Raw genomic sequence first — 22,004 nt, forward strand, 5'->3', positions numbered from 1 at the left:
GGCCGCTCGGGCAGGATGGCGGCGGCGGCGGCGGTGGGCGCGGGCGCGGGCGCGGGGGGCCCGGGAGCGGCGGGCGGCGGCGGGGCGCGCGAGGGCGCGCGGGTGGCGGCGCTGTGCCTCCTGTGGTACGCGCTGAGCGCGGGCGGTAACGTGGTCAACAAGGTGATCCTGAGCGCCTTCCCGTTCCCCGTGACCGTGTCGCTGTGCCACATCCTGGCGCTGTGCGCGGGGCTCCCGCCGCTGCTGCGCGCCTGGCGCGTGCCCCCCGCGCCGCCCGTCTCGGGCCCCGGGCCCGGCCCACATCCGTCTCCGGGCCCGCTGCTGCCGCCGCGCTTCTACCCGCGCTACGTGCTGCCGCTCGCCTTCGGCAAATACTTCGCGTCCGTGTCAGCGCACGTCAGCATTTGGAAGGTGCCAGTGTCCTACGCGCACACCGGTGGGTGCCGCGGCCGGCCGGGGGGCGGCGGCCGGGGCGCGCGCCCGCGATCTCGGCGCTCGGCTAGGAGTGCGCTGGCCCGGCTGTGGCCCGACGGCCTGAGAGAAGTCCGCCTGTGTCAGGAAGGCTGAGAGCCAGCAAGGCTTTTAGCAGGGGAGGGACTCGCACAAGGGTTTTGGGGAAGGAAGTGGCCGAGGAGAGACCTGGGAGCTGAGCAGGGCAAATCACAATCCCACAGCCCCTCCCCAGGTAGGCTGGCGGGGGTTGGAAGAGCTGCCAAGCCCTCCCATTGCACTCGTGGAGTTGGGGCAGGGTCCCAGGGTGGGTTCTGGGACTGGGGCGGCTCCCTGAGAGCCCCTTGCCTCTCTTTGCAGTCAAGGCCACCATGCCCATCTGGGTGGTTCTCCTGTCCCGGATCATCATGAAGGAGAAGCAGAGCACCAAGGTAACCCAGGAGGGTTCTGGGCAGGTGGGGGCCCCAAGGGCTTCCTGGCTGGTGCCCAGCTGGTGACGTGGTCCAGGCTCCTGGTTTCCTCTCAAATCAGGAAGTCAGCTTGGAGGCTTCTGGTGGCCCTTTACTGCAAATGTTCTGTAATTGCTTTGGAGGCAGTGATGTACGTCCCTGAGTTACCTCTGCTCTGTGGTCTCGGGGATGCCCCTCTTGGGTCCAGCTTCCCTTATGTCTTGATTCCCGACGTGTGGTTGCTGGTAGGCAATGACTTGGTCCCATCATGGCCAGCCATCACGTGCCCCTCCAGGGGGACCAGGGATAGAACATCTGACGCCTTGTTGAAACTCTGATGAAGTCTCCCTTCTTGGCAAGTGACAGTAGTCAGGTTGGGGACTTCTGGGGTCAGAAGTGAGATGCCAGTCAAAATAGTCTGATTTGGGCAAAATCCAGCAATGTCTTCGAAATAGAAACAACCAGGAATTGTGAGTGTCTGGGAAGGGAAGTGAAAGCAACATGCAGAGCCTAGGACTGCATAAGGAGGATGCTTTGGGCACAATCCAGAGTCTGTTCAAGATGCCAAGCCAGGGTATTTCCTGGCTTGGGGCGAGAGAAGCTGTGGCTTCAGCCAGAGACAGCCTTGTTCCTTAAGTGGAAGTGGGACTCCTGTTGTCCCAGCTGGAATCCATTTCATGCTGGACAGAGCACTTCTTTTCTAGATGGTTGGTTTCTGGCATCCTGTATTTTATGTAACCCAGAGTGGCGGTGCCCTGGATTGGCTTATGGAAATTGGGCCACCTCTGGTTGATTTTTTGGTTCAGCCCAGCTTTCTCTCTGCAAGGACCCGGGTGTGCTCTGTAGCCTGCCCCCAGGGTGATGTCAGGTGTGACTTTTTTCCCCAGGTCGGAGTTGCCTGGGAGTTGTGCAGCTTCATCACTCGGTATCACATCATGTTTATCAGGTTTCCTTGTTGTACAGGACATTGTACCCAGCTTGGGCAAGGAGCCAGCACCTTACCCAGTGAGGAGGGACTGAGGAATGGCCTAGGCAAAGACTAATGATAAAAGCAATATGTATGGACCCAGCCTAGGAGACAGATAAGGCAGGTTATTGTCATTCTTGATCACATGGGAAGAAATGGGACGTAAAGGGGTGAGTCAAGTGCCTGAGGCCCACAGCCAATAGTAGCTGAGCCGGAATTCAGGCCCCACAGTCCAGAGCCTTTGCTCTATCCTCCAGGGATGGATAAGAAGCCCACACCCCTCCCTCCGAAAATTTCTGCAGTGCTTCAGTGTCCTTTGTAGGAGGAGGGTGAGCTGGGAGTCAGAAAAACTAGATATCAAAAATGGATCCCATTTCCCTGGAAGTTTGGAGCCATTTAGCCACCAGAGCTCAAGAACAATTGCATACACTAGGCCTTGGAAAGTCTGGACCTTCTAGAAAGCCTCGTGCCACGGCACTCTTTCTTCACTCAGCCAGCACTTATTGGATGCCTGCTATGTGTTGGGCATCAGGACAGAGCAGTGAACAAGGACTTGCCCTAAAAGAGCACAAGGATGCAGATGGGCCCTTTCAGTGGGCGGAGAAAGCCCCAGGCACCCGGGGACCTGACAGGGTCTTGCGGGGAGCGGGGAGGTGCGCTGGGGAAAGTTCTCCTGGTCTGTGAACTGAGACCTGAGGGGGAAGGAGGTCTCTAGACAGAAAAGGTGTAGAGGGAGTGTCCCAGCCAAGGGTAACTGCTGCATGTTGGAAAAGACTAAAATCAGAGATACCTGGCCAGCCTTTGGAGGATTGGGGTTTTATACCTTGGTACGTTGGCAGTGGCAGCTGGTTAGAGCTGGTAGGGCCAGCCCCAGTTCCTAATAGAAGTGATGATACAGAGATTGGGGCTGCACACAGTGACACAGCCCTGGCCCAGGTACTCTGCCCCATATGCCTCTCTCGCCCCTCCAGCATCACTGCCACAGCTAATGCTGATGCCCAGGGGGTAGGTGGAGTCCCTTTGCTGAGGGAGGGGAGAGCAGCTGAGGCTTTCCTCCAGGCATCTGTATTGGGCAGCCTAGCTCAACTCTGGCCATCAGCCCTTCCTGCCCTCCTCCTGCAGGTATACTTGTCACTCATCCCCATCATCAGCGGCGTTCTGCTGGCCACCGTCACCGAGTTGTCATTCGACATGTGGGGGCTCATCAGTGCCCTTGCTGCCACATTGTGCTTCTCGCTTCAGAATATTTTCTCCAAAAAGGTATTTGGGCACCATCTGGGATATGCCTGATGATTTGGGGGTGGTACAGGTAAAAAAGTGGTCAAGTAGGGATTTCTGTGGTGTTGGAACAAGAAAAAAATCCTGTTGCCCTTCTACTGGTTTTGTATTTGTTTCATTTTTTCTTGGAGTTTGTTACCTATAATAAAATTAGCATATGCTCAATGTGAAAACAATAGAAAAGCGCCCCCTGCCCTGCCCCCCCAGCTCAAAACTCAGAAACTTAGTGGGTGCTGGAGATGAGTAAATCAGTAAAGAACTGCCCCCTGTCTGTGGGTTTCCACTCTGAGAAAAAGTCACAGTACTGTCCCTGAAGAGAACTATTAATGCTAGGGGGCTTTTCTGTACAGTTTTTAGAATTGTAATATTATAGATTCATTTCAAATTTTTGCTTTGCTCATTTATTATAACATTCTCCCATATCATTAAAAAATATTGCTATAAATCCTGTAATATACTCTTTTCTGGCACCACAGTTCATGTAGTCAATTTCCCTACTGCAAATGCAGGCTATTTCCAACTCTTCATCATAAGTAACACAGTAATGAACATCTCTGTGCATAACATTATTCTGTCTGCAAGTTATTTCCTTACAAAGGCTTACCATTCTTGGGTCAGAGTATATGAGATATTTATGGCTCCTGGTATACTTTGCCTGGTTGTATTCTAGAACCACTGTATGCCAATTTAGACATAAACCAGCGGGATTTCGGAGTGCGTGTTTCACTGCAGCTTCACCAGTACTGAGTGTTGTTGGGTTTTTGTTTTGTTTTGTTTTCCTATTTCTCAGTCCTTCATATTTGTTTGGGGGCATTTTGTCTCATTGCAGGTGCACTCATAGGTTTGGTGGTCAAGGTCAGATGTCAGGGGCTAATGTACAGTCACTGTGTTTGGGACCTGGGTAACCGGAGCCCTTCTTGCCACTTAGAGTTTCATTTGGCTTTTTTTTTTTTTTTTTAAGTTTTATTTATTTATTTTATGATAGACATAGAGAGAGAGAGAGAGGCAGAGACACAGGAGGAGGGAGAAGCAGGCTCCATGCCGGGAGCCTGACGTGGGACTCGATCCCGGGACTCCAGGATCGCGCCCTGGGCCAAAGGCAGGCGCTAAACTGCTGAGCCACCCAGGGATCCCCTCATTTGGCTTTTTTTTTTTTTTTTTTTTTTCATTTGGCTTTTTAAAAGGTTTTTCTCTCTTTAGGTTTTGAGAGATTCACGGATCCACCATCTCCGGTTGCTGAACATCTTGGGCTGTCACGCTGTCTTCTTTATGATTCCCACGTGGGTTCTGGTGGACCTTTCAGCTTTCCTGGTCAGCAGTGACCTGGTGAGTTGGCCAGCGCAGTGAACAACACCCTTTTCTTGAATAGTTCCAGAGTAGTTGCTTTGTTGACATTTGGGGCCCCTGACAGCCAGCCCTCTTAACATTCAGCTTTGTCATGACTCATTTTTCGTGTAGTCGAGGAAGTTGGCTTCCTTTGCATTTCCTCCTCCAGCGGGCTAGATCTCAGGTGTCGACAGCTGCTGCATTTGAGCCAGTGGCATCAGGAAGAAAAAAGTGCCAGCATGGGCTACTCTCTTGTCTCGACAGCCTGGTTCAGATCTCACTCTGACTTGTTAAAACTGCACTTGCATTGCTGGATTCCTTTGTCAGTGTCATTTCTGTCCATATTCCCATGTATTATGGAGGCACCCATAGCTCTCTGAGCACAGGAAAGGGAATCTGCCCACCACCTACCTGCAGGGCCAGCCTCCAGACAATGCACTAGACACGCAGGTGACTGTGATAAGGAAAAGGTGGGCGTGGTTTTTCCAAGCATGAGTTAGAGAGAGGAGCAAATGTGTATTAGGACTTAATGAGGTCTGATGAGGTTCTTGACATTGGTCTTTAATCGTTATCGTTACCTGTAGACATAGTGCCCATTATCTCCAGTCTCTAGCTGAGGAGACTGGCTCTATTCTAACTTCCTGTCCACTCTATTCTAACTTCTTCTATTGATTAGCTGTAATTTTTCTGCAAAGAGCTTTCCATCATCGACCAGGAATAGTTGTTACCTTGAAGTACACAAATGGTCAGTGCTTCTCCTTTTTTTTTTCAATTAACAATTTTCAGAGAAGAGTTCTAGCTTACTGCAAATGTTAACCAGTGAGTTGGCAGGGGGGTAGGGTTGGGGTAGTGAAGGAAGGGCCTTCTTTTTTTTTTTTTTTTTTTTTCAATATCATTGTGGACTCCTATGTCAGTTGCACACTTCCTCTTCATAATCAGATTATCCTGTCCAGGGCAACGGAGTCCTTCCCATGGGCTCCCTGTCCTTCCGACAGCACAGGTCAGCCTTCAGCAGCTTTTGGGCCCAGCAGAATGTATGTTTTTCTCCTCTTGCACGTCTCCTGTCTCTGGCCTGCAGTCAGCCACTCCTTTGGGAACCTGGGTTGCTTGTAATAGAGAATGTGGTTTAGAGACACAGTGAGTGCTGTGTGTGCTCACCACTGTGAGGTTGTCTTTGCTTTTGAGTCTTTGCGGTGACAAGTTAGGAAGGTCCTCTTGGGGCAGAGGGGAGGGTTCATACCAACTTACTCCAATTCTGATTTAACATTATGGAATTTATAAGTGCTGTGATTTTTAAATTTATATCTTTTCTGGTACACTTGGTTCCTTGCAGTGTTTGTTCTTTGCTTATCATACCCCAATTATTCATGTACGAGACTCTACTACACACACATTATCGCTGCAGAGCGAGAATCCCCACAGAACAACTGCAGGTAGAATACTGAGAAAAGTTTAAGCTTTCTTTGCTGCTCTGTTTGTCCTTAGGACATGTTCCATTAAAGATGTACAATTGGAATGCTGTGTTCTTTTTTATTTTTTTTTAATTTTGGAGAGAGAGAGCAGAAGCAGGAGGAGGGGCAGGGAGAGAGGGAGAATCCCAAGCAGACTCTACACTGAACACACAACCTGGCGTGGAGCACAGTCCCAGGACCCTGAGATCATGACCTAAGCTGAAATCCAGAGTCAGATGCTTAACTGTGCCCCCAAGGCGCCTATGGAATGTTGTGTTCTAAGAGCAACAGAAGTAATTTTTACAATGTGCTTGTATCATTAGCTTGCCCAGTTGGGTTCATCTGCTTCCATTTGTTTTCCATTTTTAGGCATTGCTTTTCTTTTTCCACACTGAATTTGTCAGACTTTTGTATTTCCAAAGCCAGATGATATGAGAAAGTTTATTCCAAGTCTGACTTCAGTCCGTCACCTCCCCCACCCCTTCTTGTCCTTCCCCCACAGGTAGTTATTTTTATGCAGTTGGTTTACCTTTTCAGTGTTGCTTTTGACAAATATAAGCAAATCTGTATACCTACCTTTCTCTTCCTTACACAGAAAGTGACTTTATAGATAGAAAAGAGCACCTTGCTATTTTCACTCAATGATATGTCTGGGGAATCACTTACTACTGACATATTTAGGTCTTTCTCATTCTTTTTATTGGCTGCAAAATATTGCTGATAGGTTTGGTGTCAATTCTCTTATTTTGGCCTATGTTACAACTCTTTGGTGTCTATATGAATACATGCATACAAATATGTACTTCTAGGTTTTGCTTTGGTTACTTTGTTTTTATTTGTGTTCAGGGACTTTTAGTTTTATTCTAGTGATTACCTTTTTTGGAATACCTTTAATTACCTGTTTCTTTTTTTCTTTTTTTTTTTCCTTAAGATTTTAATTTATTCATGAGAGACACAGAGAGAGAGGCAGGGCCCCTTGGGGAGCCTGGTGCAGGACTTGATCCCAGGATCATGACCTGAGCCAAAGACGCTCAACCACTGAGCTACCCAGGCATCCCCTGTTTCCCTTCTTGAGGCCATATGTATTTTTTACCTTGATGGGGCCCTTGTATGCTCTAGTAGTTGCTCTAGCAGCACACAGTATTTGACAGTGCTGCAGTCTGAAGGCAGTGTTCCCACCTATCTGGGCTCCTCCTTTCTGCCCTGTGTCTCCCATAGATGTCAGGTGATTTAGTTCTGTCCCAGTCCTGTGGTTTATAGTGGTAGGAAGAAGGATCATATGGGAGAACATGCTCTGGAGTCTGCAACTTACCACATTACCAAGAACCAAAGGCTACAATGGGTAATTCCTGCATATGGGCAGCCCCACTGCTGATAGCCTGGCTGAAGCCAGGTGGGGATCACCAGACTCTGAAGCAGGCTGCCCCATTTTAAAGTTTGGACAGGATGAGTGAAGCAGCTGTTTGAGAACTGGAAAGTAAAGGGCAGTGGACAGGCTGGGGTTGAAGACCAGATTTCAGTCTACTGCTTAGTTAGCAGTCAGTTTGCCTCTCTTTTGCCACCTGTATCTATAGCCTGGGCTTGAGGCAGCCCAAAATGCAGAAGTAGGCACTGGGTAAGAACAGAGCAAGAAGCCCTCTCCTTCTGGATCATGGAATGGGAAAGGGGATTCCTGTTGCTCAGAGGGAAATTCCCTGCTGGGGATTTCTATTATTTTTGTTTCTTGGTTCTCTTGGGTCTCAGGCCCCTGCCAATCCCGTGGTGGTAGTGGCAGCAGGGTCCCACACGAGGGCAACCACCCTCTGCAGTCAGAGTAGGATTAACTGTCATTGTGTAAATTTTTCTCTTTTTATCTGCCCACTGCTTGGTCCCAAGTGGAGGTGCAGTTGTCAAAAAAACAAAGCAGAGTGGGGTCATTAAGCCCCAGCTCTCTGATTAGAGGACTGAAAAGGGGAACTCTAGGAAATAGCAAATACCAAGGAGATCATGGAGAGGGAAGAACTTGGGAAAGTGACCTCATAAAATACCATGAAATCCTAGGCTCACCCCTGAGCTGCACATGTAAAGATCTGATCCTAATAGCATAGCAAAGACTTAGAAACTGAACTATGGGATAGACTACTGCCCCGATCCCAGCCTGACCACTCGGTAGTGCACGCTCAGGATGGAGCCACATACCACTGGAAAGGCTTTGAAAACAGACTCACATTGGAACCACAGCCCACAGAAGGCTGGTCAAGCTTGTAGCCTAAACCCAACCAAGCTAAAACAAAATATCAACATTCTGTATAGGATTTAAATAAGACCTACAATCTTATAATATTCTAAATGTCCATGGTATAATCCAAAATTACTTGGCATATGAAGAACCACGAAATTTTAAGTCTTATAGGAGAAGACAGTTAACAGATGCCAACAATTACATGACACAGATGTTGGAATTATTGAACAAAGACTTTACCTTTTTTAAATATTTTATTTATTCATTTGAGAGAGAGCAGGAGCAGTAGGGAGGGGCAGACGAAGAGGGAGAAGCAGGCTCCCTGCTGAGCAGAATGCCCAGGACCCTGAGATCAAGACCTGAGCCAAAGGCAGATGCTTAACCAACTGAGCCACCCAGGTAGGTGCCCCTTGAGCAAAGACTTCAAAGCAACGATTATAATCATGTCCCAGGAAGTAAGGGTAAATACTCCTGAAACAAATGAGAAGAATGGAAGATAGGAGAAACAAATGAAAATTTTGGAAATTTAGAAACAGCAACTTAAAAACTCACCAGATGAAAAAAATAAATAAATAAAATAAAAAATAAATAAAAAATAAATAAAAATAAAAACTCACCAGATGGACTCAATAGTAGAATGGAGATGACAGAGGAAAGAGTCAATAACTTGAAAATAGATAAAGAAAAATTATCCCCTTTGACCCACAGAGAGAAAAAATATTAAAACACAAGCAAGCAAAAAATCTGGAAGTAGCCAGAGAAAAATGTGCAGTAATTATGGAACAGCAATTTGAGTGACTGGATTTCTCATTAGAAACCATGAACACACACACACACAAAAAGAAACCATGAACACCAGGAGCACCTGGGTGGTGCAGTTGGTTGGGTGGCCAACTCTTGGACTCAGCTCAGGTCGTGATCTCACCTGAACTCATGTGATCTCAGGGTCCTGGGATTGAGCCCTGTGTTGGGCTCTGCACTCAGCGGGGAGTCCATTTCAGGATTCTCCCTCCCTCTGTTTCTCCCCCTGCCCCTTGCCGCCTTTGCACACTCTCGCTCACTCACTCTTTCTCTCTGGAATAAATGAATAAATCTTTAAAAGGAAAGAAAGAGGGCAGCTCGGGTGGCTCAGCGGTTTAGCACTGCCTTCAGCCTAGGGCGTGATCCTGGAGACCTGGGATCGAGTCCTACATCAGGCTCCCTGCATGGAGCCTGCTTCTCCCTCTGCCTGTGTCTCTGCCTCTCTCTCTCTCTTTCTCTCTCATGAATAAATAAATAAAATCTTAAAAAAAATAAAAAAGGAAAGAAAGAAATCATGAATACCAGAAAGAGGTGAAATAACATTTTTAGAATACTGAAACTACCAACACATAATTTTATATCTAGCAAATATAGAATCTCCAGAACCAACAGAACTATAAAAAATTAGCAAGAATAAAGAACTGAATAATATCATCAACCAGCTGGATATCTATTTCATTGACATTTATAGAACATCCTACCAACAATAAGCATAATAGTCATTCTTTTCAGGTATTCATGAAACATTCACCAAGACAGACCATATTCTGTGCCATAAAAACAAAGTTTAATAAAAGATCTGAAAACATACTAAGTATTCTCTGACCACAGTAACTGAAAGGTAATAGGAAAATCTCCAAACATTTAGAAATTAAACAACATATTTCTGAATAATCCATGGGCCAAAGAGGAAGCCTCAAAGGAAATAGAAAATATTTTCAACTGAAGCAAAACTGACAGAAGAAAAAAAGATGACATTACAAATATCAGGAATGAGAGGGGGAGTATCACTATAGACCTCGCAGATACTAAAGTAGTAAGAATAATACTGACAACTCTATATACATAAATTCATCAACATAGATGAAAAGACCAATTCTTTATAAACCGTAAACTACAAAAACTCACCCACCCAAGATGAAATAGATAATCTAAATAGTCCCATAGCTATTAAGGAAATTGAATTCACAGTTTAAAACCTTCTAATAGAAATCATCAGGTCCAGATGATTTCACTGGCAGATTCTACCAAACACTTAAGGAAAAATAAATACCAATTCTATACAGTCTCCTCTAGAAAACAGAAGACAAGTGAACACTTTGGGACATATAACAAAACCAGTATGGTTGCATCGTGGACAATGATGCAAAAGTTGTTAACAAAATACTAGCAATATATAAAAAACATCACTATGACAAAATGGGATTTAAATTAAGAATGCAAGACATTCAATATTTGAAAATCAATATAATCTATAACAGTCTAACAAGGAAAAATCACATTCATATCAACTGACAAAGGCATTTGACAAAATCCAACAACATTCATGAAAAAAAAAAAGTCAACAAACTGGAAATAGAAGGAAGCTCCCTCAGCCTGATCAAAGGTATTCCTGCTAAATTCAGGAATAAGTTCAGGATGTTCACTCTCAACATGCCTATTCCACATCATACTTGACATCCTGGCCAGTGCCATAGGACAAGAAAAAGAAATGAAATAGATTCAAAGTGAAATAAAATTCTAACCAACAAGATCTTATTCTCTTTTATTTTTTTTAAGATTTTATTTATTTATTCATGAAAGACACAGAGAGAGAAGGCAGAGACACAGGTAGAGGGAGAAGCAGGCTCCATGCTGGGAGCCCGATGCCGGACTCGATCATGCGACTCCAGGATCACGCCCTGGGCCAAAGGCAGGTGCTCAACCACTGAGCCACCTGGATGTCCCACAAGATCTTATTCTCAATTATAAATAATTGCTTGAATTTTAACTTGAAATTTTTTCCCCTTGGAAAAGGTGATGATGAAAAAAAAATTGAGATACATTAATCTATACAGGCATACCTTGTTTTATTGTGCTTAGCTTTATCACACTTCACAGATAATACATTTCTTACAAATTGAAGGTCTGTGTCAACCCTGCATCAGGGAAATCTATTGGTGCCATTTTCCAAATAGCATTTGCTCACTGTGTGTCTATGTTTCATTTTAGTAATACTTGTAATCTGTCAAACTTTTAAATTATTATATTTGTTATGGCGATCTGTGATCAGTGATTATGACTCACTGAAAGCTCAGATGATGGCTAGCATTTGTAAGTAATAAAGTTTTGTACATTTCAGGCACGCACACTTTTTTTTAAAGATTATTTATTTACTCATGACAGACAGAGAGAGAGAGGGGCAGAGACACAGGCAGAGAAAGAAGCAGGCTCCATGCAGGGAGCCCAACGTGGGACTCTCGATCGGGGTCTCTAGGATCACGCCCCAGGCTGAAGGCGGCGCTAAACCGCCGAGCCACCGGGGCTGCCCAGGCACACATATTTTTTAAGACCAGATGCTATTGTGCATTTAATAGACAGTGGTATAGTGTAAACATAACCCATACATGCACTGAGAAAAAAATTCACTTGACTTGCTTTATTGCAATATTTCCTTTATTGCAGTGGTCTGGGACCAAACCTGCAATATCGCCAAGGTCTGCCTTATATCTGTGTGTGTGTGTGTGTGTGTGTGTGTGTGTAGATAGACAGATAGATACTACATTTTTTTTTAACATAGAAAAGCTGATTGGGAAATGTACTTAGATAAAAGAACTACAGTAGTCAAAATTAGTCTGGGAAAGAATAAACTAGGAGGAATCATCTTACTTAATTTTAAGACTTTGTATAAAGGAACATACTGGTGAAGGCAAAGAGACATGAATCGGTGGAGCAGAATAGTGTGAAACTAAACACACTCAAATTTGAGTAATTGACTTTTGATAGAGAATAAAAGGGAAAAGTAAGTCTCTGTAACAAATGGTGTTGGAACAATTAGACAACAATGTGTAAAAATCTGAGCCTTGACTTAGACTTCACACATTATACAAAAGTTAACTCATAATGCATTCTAGACTTAAATGTAAGAGCAAAAATGATAGGGGCTCTTGGATGGCTCAGTAGGTTGAGCGTCCCAACTCTGGATCTCAGCTCAGGTCTTGATCTCAGGGTTGTAAGTTCAAGACTCGCACTGAGTCCCACACTGGTGTGGAGCGTACTCTTAAGAAAAAAGACAAACTAAAATGATAACCTTTAGGGAAGAAAACCAGAGAAAAAACTTCATGACTTGGAATTAGTTCTTAGACATTACACCAAAAGTGAAGTCCATGAAGAAAAAATTGGTAAATTGAGTTTCATCAAAATTTAAAACTTTTGCTCTGTGAAGACACTATTTTTTTTAAGATTTTATTTATTTATTCATGATAGACATATCATGAATCCCCCTGGCAGAGAAAGAGAAAGAGAGAGAGAGAGAGGCAGAAGCAGGCTCCATGCAGGGAGCCTGACGTGGGACTCCATCCTGGGACTCCAGGGTCACGCCCTGGGCCAAAGGCAGGTGCTAAACCGCTGAGCCACCCAGGAATCCCCAAGACACTATTAAATGAAGGGAAAGACAGGTTACCAACTGGGAGAAAATGCTTGCAAACAATAGAGGACTTGTGTTCTGAATACATAAAGAGCCCTTAAAACTCGAGAGTTAAGAAAACAACTTGCTTAAAAATAGGCAAAATTTCAACAGACTGTTTCCCTCTGAGGATGTCAAGATGGCATATAAATAGGCAGGTAAGGTAAGTTCAACATCATTAGTCACTAGAGAGAAACAAAAGCATGATGAGATACCATTTCATACCTATTAAAATAGCTACAATAAAAAAAAATACTAAGTCAAGGATACAGCATAGCTAGAATTCTTATGTATTGTTGGAGCGAACACAAAATGGTACAACCAACCTAGAAAACATTTGGGAGTTTCTTCTGAAGTTAAACAACACTCACCATATGACCCAGCAATCTCACATCTGTGTGTTAATTTTTTTTTAAGATTTTATTTATTCACGAGAGAGGCAGAGACATAGGCAGAGGGAGATGCAGGCTCCATGCAGAGAGCCCGATGTGCGATTCAATCCCGGAACTCCGGGATCACGCCCTGAGCCAAAGGCAGACACTCAACTGCTGAGCCACCCAGGCATCCCATGTGTGTTAATTTTAGAGAAATGAAACTCAGGTTCCCACAAAAGCCTGCACACAAATGTTCATAGCAGCTCCACTCATGACCTCATGACCACCAAAAACTGGACACAACCCAAGTGTCCTTTAACAAGTAAGTGGACTAAAAAAACCCAGAACTTTGGTACATTCATAAAATGAAACATTACTTGGCAATAAAAAACATCACCAACTTTTCCTTAGGACAACTTGGATGGATGGCAGCGGCATTGCTGAGTGAAGCCTGTCTGAGAAGTTTCCATTCTGTATCATTCCACCTATAGGACAAACTCTAAAAGACAAACCTAGGGATCCCTGGGTGGCGCAGCGGTTTGGCACCTGCCTTTGGCCCAGGGCACGATCCTGGAGACCCGGGATCGAATCCCACGTCGGGCTCCCGGTGCATGGAGCCTGCTTCTCCCTCTGCCTGTGTCTCTGCCTCTCTCTCTCTCTCTCTCTCTGTGACTATCATAAAAATAAATAAATAAATAAATAAATAAATAAATAAATAAATAAATAAATAAAAATTTAAATAAAAGACAAACCTAGGAGCACCTGGGTGGCTCAGTTGGTTAAGCATCTCTTGATCTCAGCTCAGTTCTTGGTCTCCGGGTCATGAGTTCAGGCTTCATGCTGGGCTCCACACTGGGCATGGAACCTACTTAAAAAAAAAAAAAAAAAAAAGACAAACAAATCTAGAGTGAAGGAGAACAGTAGTTGCCTGGATTAGGGGAGGGGATTCATACAAAGAAGTCTAGGAGAGTGTTTTGGGGTGATGGAGCGGTTCTGAATCCTGATTGTGGTGTTGGCTACGTGAATCAGTGCAGGTGTTAAAATACATGGAACTGTGCACTGTGAGGAAGACACATTTGACTTTATTGCATGTCAGTTGACTTCATTGTAAGTAAATTTTTTTAAAAAGCTGGATTTGCTGGGGTTTTTTCCTGAAAGATAGGTATCTATGCAAGCTGGCTGGCTTATAAAAATAGCTCCTGAGTCCCTATTGGTGACCTCAGGGAAGGACTCCTGAAAGAACACGCCAGCTCACCACAAAAGCATGCTGGTGGGCTTACATGCCTTACAGAGGCTGTTACACCAACTAGGGGCAAAAGTCGGGGTGACCTTGAGCAGGTCATCTAAGTGTATCCCGCTCTCCTTTGAGAGGACCTCATGATCCCTCCCTCTCAGAGGGTGGTGGAGATGAAATCAGGCAGCCATTCGAAGACTTTCAGCTCCCATCCTGGCAGGGCCACTAAATGCCACCATTCCTGGGGGACCCTGCTGTGTCCTGTGACCAGTGCCAATGCAGCCTGAGAATTGGGATGCAGAGAGCAGGTGCTGCCAAGCAGCTGTGGCTTTGCTCCTTTGACTGAGCCACACTGGGTGTTGAGACTGCTGTATGCTCAGATGTCCATGTCCAGAGTACTGTCTCCTGAGGTCATTCCACTGTCCTGGCAGCCCTGCCCTGAAACAGCCTCTTGGTTCCCTCTGGTTCCCCAGGACTGGTATCGAGGTGGGACTGGGGGAGGTGGGGAGGCATGGGAGTGTGGCTGCAGCCCTGAATAGATGTCCATAAATGTTCAGTGCTGGGCATCCCCAGCCCTCTGGCCAGGGCAGCAGCCATCTGATTGTTGCCTGCTGCCTGTTCTGGGATCAGCAGAGACTCGAAGGTGGGGCAGGGAGTGGGTTGTTCTGTGGTCCAGATGTCTGCTAGTTGTGGGTTCTTAGCTTCTCAGCCCCCTTAATCAGAGTGCCTCATTCTGGTGAGGGTCAGATGGTTACCAAATTTCTGATAACTTGTTTTTGGCTTGGGGTTGTTTTAAAGCACTTTCACACCGTGATCCCTTTGATCTTCACAGCAGCAGCATTGTGTGGGCTCACAAGGATCAGTCTCTTCTGTTGCACAGAGGAAGAGAGTGTGACTTAAAGGGTCAAGTGGACTGGGTGGGGAATCTCCCAAGGACAGGGCAGACCCAGGGCTTCTGGCTCCTAGCCTGGGGTTCTTGTATTGCTAGGTTCTTTGCTTTCTCCAGGGCTGCCTTCCCAGGGCCTCCCCATCCTATAGAATGCATCGTGTCTGCTACAGTCTGAATGTTTGTATTCCCTCTGCCCAAATTTCTGTTGAAACCCTCTCCCCTCTCCCCCCCGCCCCCCGCCAAGATGATGGTATTAGGAGGTGGGGCACCTGGGTGGCTCAGTGGTTGAGTGTCTGCCTCTGGCTCAGGTCATGATCCTGGGGTCCTGGGATCAAGTCTTGCATCAGGCTCCCTGCCGGGATCGTGCTTCTCTTTCTGCCTGTGTCTCTGCTTCTCTCTGTCTCATGAATGAATAAATAAAATATTTTTTAAAAAGGGGGGGTCCTTTGGGAGGCCCTATCGGTGGAGCCCTTGTCCAACAAGACTAGTGTCCTTATAAAATGAGACCCCAGCGAGCTCTCTCACTCCTCCCACCACATGAGGGCACATTGAGCAGACCCTACCTATGAACCGGGAAGCTCACACCAGACACTGAGTCTCCTTGATCTTGGATTTCCCAGCTTCCAGAACTGTGAGAAATAAGTATCTATTGTTTATAAGCATCCCCCACCCCAGTCTGTGGTATTTGTTATAGCAGTTTGATTGGACTGAGACAGTGTCCAGTAAGCAGATCTTGCTCTGGTAATCGCAGGGCTCCCAGTGTTCACTGTCAGGGACGAGGGAAGCTTCAATTCCCATCATGCTCTACACCCTTTGGGCACCTGGCTTGGTGTCTTGGGAGCCTCTCCATCCTCAGTAGGAATGAACTAATTATTTGTCGTTGTGTTGTGCATGCAGTGTGTCCTGTCAGAGGTGCATATGAAGCACATGTTACTACATACCACACAACTGGGTCTGCTGCCTGCCAACACTGACCCTAGTTGGCCACTCTGCGTCCCTCCCCCCACCTCTGCCAGGACCAACATATGACCCCAGTGCTGTTCTTGCTTCCTATCTCTATAGACCTATGTGTCCCAGTGGCCCTGGACGCTCCTGCTCCTGGCTGTCAGTGGCTTCTGTAACTTTGCCCAGAATGTCATCGCCTTCAGCATCCTCAACCTCATCAGCCCTCTGAGCTACTCTGTTGCCAATGCCACCAAGAGAATCATGGTCATCACAGTGTCCCTGATCATGCTGCAAAACCCAGTCACCAGCACCAACGTCCTGGGCATGATGACAGCCATCCTGGGGGTCTTTCTATACAACAAAGTGAGTCTGGGGTGGGGGCTCCCCTTGATACCTAGGGAGGCACCAAAAGTTGGTGGAGGGGAGAGGAAAGGGACCTTACCAGGAGCTAAGAGACTGGGGCTCTGGCTTCAGCCCTGCCACTGACTGGTTTATGGTGGTGTGGCCCTACCTGGCCCGGTCTTCCTTTCCCATGTAGATGATTCTAGGTCTGTGCAACTCCAGCCGTGGCTCTTGGGTCCACAGAGGCTTTGTCAGGGATTTCATTGTCTCCTCGAGAAGGCCCTGTTTAGTCCAGTGTAAAAACCTGGATGGCTAAGAGGGAGGGCCGGCCATGCCTGAGGCCTGCTTGGGTCAGTGCTTCACTGGGCTGTGAAGGGCTGCTTAGATGCCACTTGCTCCCTTCTGTCCTGTGAGCGTGCCCTAGGGAAGGAGCCAACTGTCTCATTGCTCTCTTGACCTTGCAGACCAAGTACGATGCCAATCAGCAAGCCCGGAAGCACCTCCTCCCTGTCACAACAGGGGACCTGAGCAGTAAGGAGCATCATCGGAACCCCCTGGAAAAACCCCACAATGGCATCCTCTTCCCCCAGCACGGGGACTATCAGTATGGCCGCAGCAACATCTTAACAGACCACTTCCAGTACAGCCGGCAGAGCTACCCAAACTCCTACAGTTTGAACCGTTATGACGTGTAGAGTCTAGAGGGCAGGGCGGTACCATTGTGTGACTCCTCCCCCCACTCCCTAGCAGTACCAGAAACTTCTGACAACCAGTGAATGTACAACCCAGCCGAGGGGACGGTGCATAACCATCAGCAGACCCTGGGCTTCCCTGCCCCCTGGGGGTAGCAGGACGCTGCCCCGCAGGAAGGACCACTGCCCTCAAGCTCCAGTGTCCCAGGCCCTTTCTTCCTGGAGTCTATCATCTGAGGGCTGTGTTGGTATGGAGATCTTAGCCAGGTTTTTAACCTTTCTTTCTGGACTTATTCCCCGAGTCATGTATTTGAGAGTTCTTGTTCTGCTTTCCAGATAATATTTCCAAATAACTCTCCGGAAGGGTGAGATCGCTGTGGATACAGACCTCCAAGCAGGCAAGAGGGTTTCCTGGGGGCCAAGGAAAGGATGTAAGGAAGGGTGCTTGAGAGCGACAAACTAGCTGCTTCCATTTCACTGCTCAGATAGGTGAAGGGCTGAGGCAGGCATGGAGCAGAGGAGCGCCAGAGTTTATTAAAAGCATCTCCAGAAACAAAGACAGACCCAGTTTCCGGTCTACCCCATAGCTGTTTGCAGCTACTGGCAAATGTCCCAAAGAGAAAAAAAAGCTGCAATTAAGCCTGGAATACCTGAAGCCTAATTCTTTGACCTGCACATCAGAGCCGGTGTTGTGTCCAGATCCAGAGGGAGGGCAGCTGCGTCTCCTGTGCACTCGCTTCCCTTGCCAGAGCAGGGTCTCTCTCCTCTCTGGGGATAGCGAGGAGGAAGTGACTGTGGGGCTGTCAGAAGGAGCATTAGGAAATCATGTCAGTGTTTCAAACTCTATTTCTGTAATACTTGTGTTGTCTTTTCTGATGAGTCTTCACCACTGCTGTGAGGACTTAGTAGGATATTTGGTGGGGAGATGTTAATTTCATGAGGATCTTGCATTTTTCTAGGGAATATTTTGTAGTTGTGTATATTTATGCCTTGGTTCCCTGTGGGGGGGGGGGGACGCATGAGGGAGGACTGGCTTATGGACTGAAAACCCTCTTGTTCTTAAATGTTTAAAAACAAGAAAAGCTCCTACTGGCAATGCCTGTCTTGATACATTTCAGCATTAGTAGGAGGTGATTCTTTGATTCCATGCCCTGATCTGGCAGTGTTTGCATTAGGATCTGAATCATGTCCTGGTGAAGGGGAGAAGGGGCAAGCACCAAGCTATGATTTGGGTTTGGCTAAATCACAGATCAGGAAAATGATATGGCCCCAGCAGATAACTTGTGTGCCGAGGTTCAGGTGAGGCTCTCCGTCTTTCCCAGCATCACAAGAGGACCCTGCCCTCAGAGAGGACCTCCGGCTTGGCTGGTGAGTCTTTGGTGATGTCTGCCGTCCTCCTTCAGCACTGTGCCTAACTCGTCGAATAGGCACCTGGGGAGCAAGCAGCAGATGGGATAGTGGGTCACCCTTTACCTCCTGGGGAGAGACATCTTCCTGTCAGAGGAGGTACCATAGCATATGATTGATTCCTGGTTTGGTTATTTTGTCAGCTTATGAACAGGCTGTTCCTGGAGAGGTCACCTGGTCCCCTTCTGGCTTGAGTTTATGCACCACCGGCCTCAGGTCCCCGTGTTGTTCGTTTGCTTTATAATTATTTTGGCCCCAAGTTTTGAGACAGTTGCTGTGTAAAACTGGAAGGAGAAATCCTGAAGGTATTTGAAAAGAGCTTGCCGAGTGCTTCTGCCAGAGGCATTACGGTCTATAGCTGAACTTTTCTCACTGGGGAATATAGCAACAAATGGGGTGAATTTTACAGCACAAAGATATTATAGTGGTTGTCTTTATGATGAAAATAACAGACTCCTTGAACAGATAACCAAACTCCAAAATCAACTACACGTCTTTTCAGGTTTAATGAAATTCCTGATGTTGCTAAAATTTGTATATTCATTTGTTTTCCTTTTCCCATGCAAGATCTGCTAGTGAGGGGAAATGACTCATTTTATTATGGTTTATAAATTAATAAATGGGGTATTTAATTCTGTACATAAATCTACAGCCAAGTACATACACTGGAATGAATGAGACAATCATATTAGACCAAATCATCAGATCAAAAAACAAAGACATACTTTTTGAGACTTGAAGGTTCAGAGCTGACACTGACCTCCTGAAGGCCAGCTTTCCAGCCACTTTGGCCCTGGCCCACCAACCCCACCCCACTCCCACATGCACATTCGCAGCTCTGTTCCCCTCACCCTCCTCCCTGCTGGGGTTTGTGGTAGCAAATTTGTCTACCCATCCATGGTATGGTCTTGCCTGAGACACTAACTAAACCCAACTCCTTCATTTTACAGAAGGGGAAGCTGAGGCTCAGAGGGCATTTTTGAATAGTGTTCATTCACTATTTTGAGACTCGGTGTGGACTTTTTGAGCACCTTATTTTAAGTCATTCGTTCTAGGGAAATCAAACCCTTTTTACAAAGGAGAGAAGCCAAATATGTTGAAGTGAAGAAGCCCTTGGGATTTCTGAATTTTGCTGTGTATTTGGCATACACCATAGAACAGGCCCTTTATTATTGCTGGGACATAACCAGACCTGGATACCTTAAGGCCTCACAGCCTTAAGGGGATAAAATATTAAATTATTAAAGGAATTGAAAATTGTGGATTCTTTTTTCAATTGTCACCTGTTTTCAAGACTTAAATGCTATAAACTTCTGTGGGAATGATACTGTATCTATATTCATTGATGGCATTTACCAAAAATAAAAGATGGTCTCCAGGGAATCACGATTGGTCTTAATTTGTCAGGGTCTTTCTGAGTGACCCTGTCTTCAGTGTGCCCACCAACAAAACATAAGACATAGAAAGAACAAACCAACTTGATTCTCCCATCAGAGTACACTGCAACCTTCCCCCCCCGCCCCCAAGCCAAAAATTAAGACATCTGATCTGTAAATTTATGAGATGGTAGAATAAAATTAGAATCACAGCTTGGCAATTAACATGCCTTTATTGAACAGAACACAGAAAACCTAAGAACGTGTGGCAGCTGTGCATATGAAGCAGATTTCTGAGGAGTAATAGCTAGTACTGAGGACCTACTACGTGCCTAACACACTGGTGGATTTTTCACACAATCCTCATAAGCCCTTTATGTTAAGCTTTATTAACCTTATTTTACAGACGAAAACGAGGCTCAAAGGGGTTGTCACTTGGACTCACACAGTAAGTCGGCCTCCAGGGCCTGTTTCCCCCCCCCACATTACTCAGAAACCAGTTCCCAACAGAATTTTCTTCAGTTACAGTTAAAGGGTAGGAGTTTCTGCTAAAACCACTGCCCACATCCTTTCAGTTCATAATCCTTTCGTTCAATTATTTACTGAACACTTAATATGTATAGGAAACTGAGATAGATACAAGCCTCAGAGCACACTTGACTTAATTTATAGACCTATAACTAAGTAAGTGGTATATAAGCGCTATGCTAGATTGGAGGTATGTGAAAAATGCTAATAAGCAAAGTACAGGGAAATTAATTTGAGGGGAGCAGAATGGAAATGTTTTGACTTGCACTTAACGATTCTCAGGATATTTTATTTGCGTATTTTGTATTACATACATCTCATTTAACCATCAACACCCAAGTAAATATTAGCCCCATTTCAGAGGGAAGTGGAAACAAAAGTTGTGTTTGGCCCAGGGAACAAGCCTGGAATCCAGGAGTGTATGACTCCAAGCCAGGGCCCTTTGCCCTGCAGAGCAGCCAAAATAAAGTGAACTGTTTTGTTTTTCCTCACCTTTGTCATATATTCCTAAGAGGAGCTGGTGCCATCCAAGGTGTAGCCTTTCACTGCAGTGGTCTGGCCCACACTGCCACAGTAAGACCTTGAAGGAGCCATCCAGTCGGAGCCACCTAGTGGCTTTGTAGCCTGCCACTGCAGCGCCAACAAGTCAGGGCCTGTTCCCGCAGAGACTAGTTCGTGCTGCATGTGGCCCCACGGTTCAGACACTAGTCTAAACTCCTACCTGGGAGTGTGCTCTCCAAGGATGGGAATACTCCTGTTTGTCTCCCCAGGGCAACTCCTCTGTGACCAGAGGCTTGCTTGGTGATGCGATCAGGCCCGAGGAATGCTGCTGCCCGCTCCAGGACAGAACAGGACTTTCTCTGTTCCCACGTCATTCCTCCTGCCATGCCTTCAGCTGGTTGACCACAGGCAGTTCAGTTACTGCAGGAAACAAGGTGACAGTCACACCCAAGCTTTGCCTTTACTGAGATACAGGTCTGAATGGGCCTGGAGTTCCTTAGTCATCCACTACTTTTTTAAAATAACAACTTCTATTGCCTATGTATTTAAGTTTGAAAAAAACTGTTAAAGCTAAAAGATATCTACACTTTACAGACATCAAAAAGAATGAGATAGATCTATGTATAGCGAGAACAATTTCCAAAATAATGATATATAAATGTGCTTGTGAGTACAGAGCTTATTTCTGAAAGGACAAAAGACTGGACACAGCAGTTGCCTCCGGAGAGGATATATGCACATTTTTTTTTAATAATCTGCTTAATCTCTGAATTCCACCCAAGGCAGATCACAAATTAAAACCCTGATATAGTTCTTTACTGGCATGAAAAAATACCCACACTATCCAAATTACTGAGCTTCTTACTAAACAGACCAATCCCGTATGTTCCCTTTGCCTGGAGTATTCACGTAGCTTGCTCCTGATTAGGATCTCAGTACAAACCTCACTACCCAGAAGCAAGCCCCACTCTCCTTCCTTATCAAAAATCCTGCTGTTTTTCTTAATAACGTCGTAATGATGTATTTGTTTACTGATTTATGCCTCCTAGACTACACACTCAGGAGAGCAGAGTTCAGCCCCAATTCTATCCAGCCTCTTTTTTGTGAAC

At 46.0% G+C, this 22,004-nt stretch overlaps 1 protein-coding gene and 1 long non-coding RNA gene across 13 annotated transcripts in view; one reads left to right on the forward strand and one right to left on the reverse strand.

Moving 5' to 3' along the window:
- SLC35E1 (solute carrier family 35 member E1) lies at positions 1 to 19,873 on the forward strand. The gene is made up of 6 exons (XM_072786878.1): positions 1 to 436; positions 811 to 881; positions 2,989 to 3,126; positions 4,345 to 4,470; positions 16,167 to 16,412; positions 16,856 to 19,873. The coding sequence occupies exons 1-6, from the start codon at positions 16 to 18 to the stop codon at positions 17,084 to 17,086; spliced, it is 1,233 nt and encodes a 410-aa protein (XP_072642979.1). The 5' UTR covers positions 1 to 15; the 3' UTR covers positions 17,087 to 19,873.
- Positions 10,996 to 22,004, reverse strand: part of LOC140610618 (uncharacterized) — a 12,455-nt gene continuing 1,446 nt past the window's right edge. For 4 of the 12 annotated variants that reach the window (XR_012012209.1, XR_012012208.1, XR_012012207.1 and 1 more), the window contains 3 exons: positions 16,561 to 21,315; positions 15,374 to 15,501; positions 10,996 to 13,846 (listed from right to left, as the gene is read on the reverse strand). This is a non-coding gene — a long non-coding RNA (uncharacterized lncRNA). Of the gene's footprint in view, positions 13,850 to 14,043; positions 15,085 to 15,373; positions 15,506 to 15,667; positions 15,734 to 16,560; positions 21,316 to 22,004 lie in introns of those variants that run through there. The other 8 variants (XR_012012211.1, XR_012012214.1, XR_012012203.1 and 5 more) reach the window with 8 other exon arrangements.

The sequence above is a fragment of the Canis lupus genome, chromosome 19, assembly GCF_048164855.1.
Source record: "Canis lupus baileyi chromosome 19, mCanLup2.hap1, whole genome shotgun sequence".
Classification (NCBI taxonomy): Eukaryota; Metazoa; Chordata; class Mammalia; order Carnivora; family Canidae; genus Canis; species Canis lupus.

Coding starts and splice junctions, on each gene's coding strand:
- SLC35E1 (XM_072786878.1), top strand. CDS start 16: ATGGCGGCGGCGGCGGCGGTGGGCGCGGGCGCGGGCGCGGGGGGCCCG. Junction 437..810: donor AGTGTCCTACGCGCACACCG/GTGGGTGCCGCG, acceptor CTCTCTTTGCAG/TCAAGGCCACCATGCCCATC. Junction 3,127..4,344: donor AGAATATTTTCTCCAAAAAG/GTATTTGGGCAC, acceptor TTCTCTCTTTAG/GTTTTGAGAGATTCACGGAT.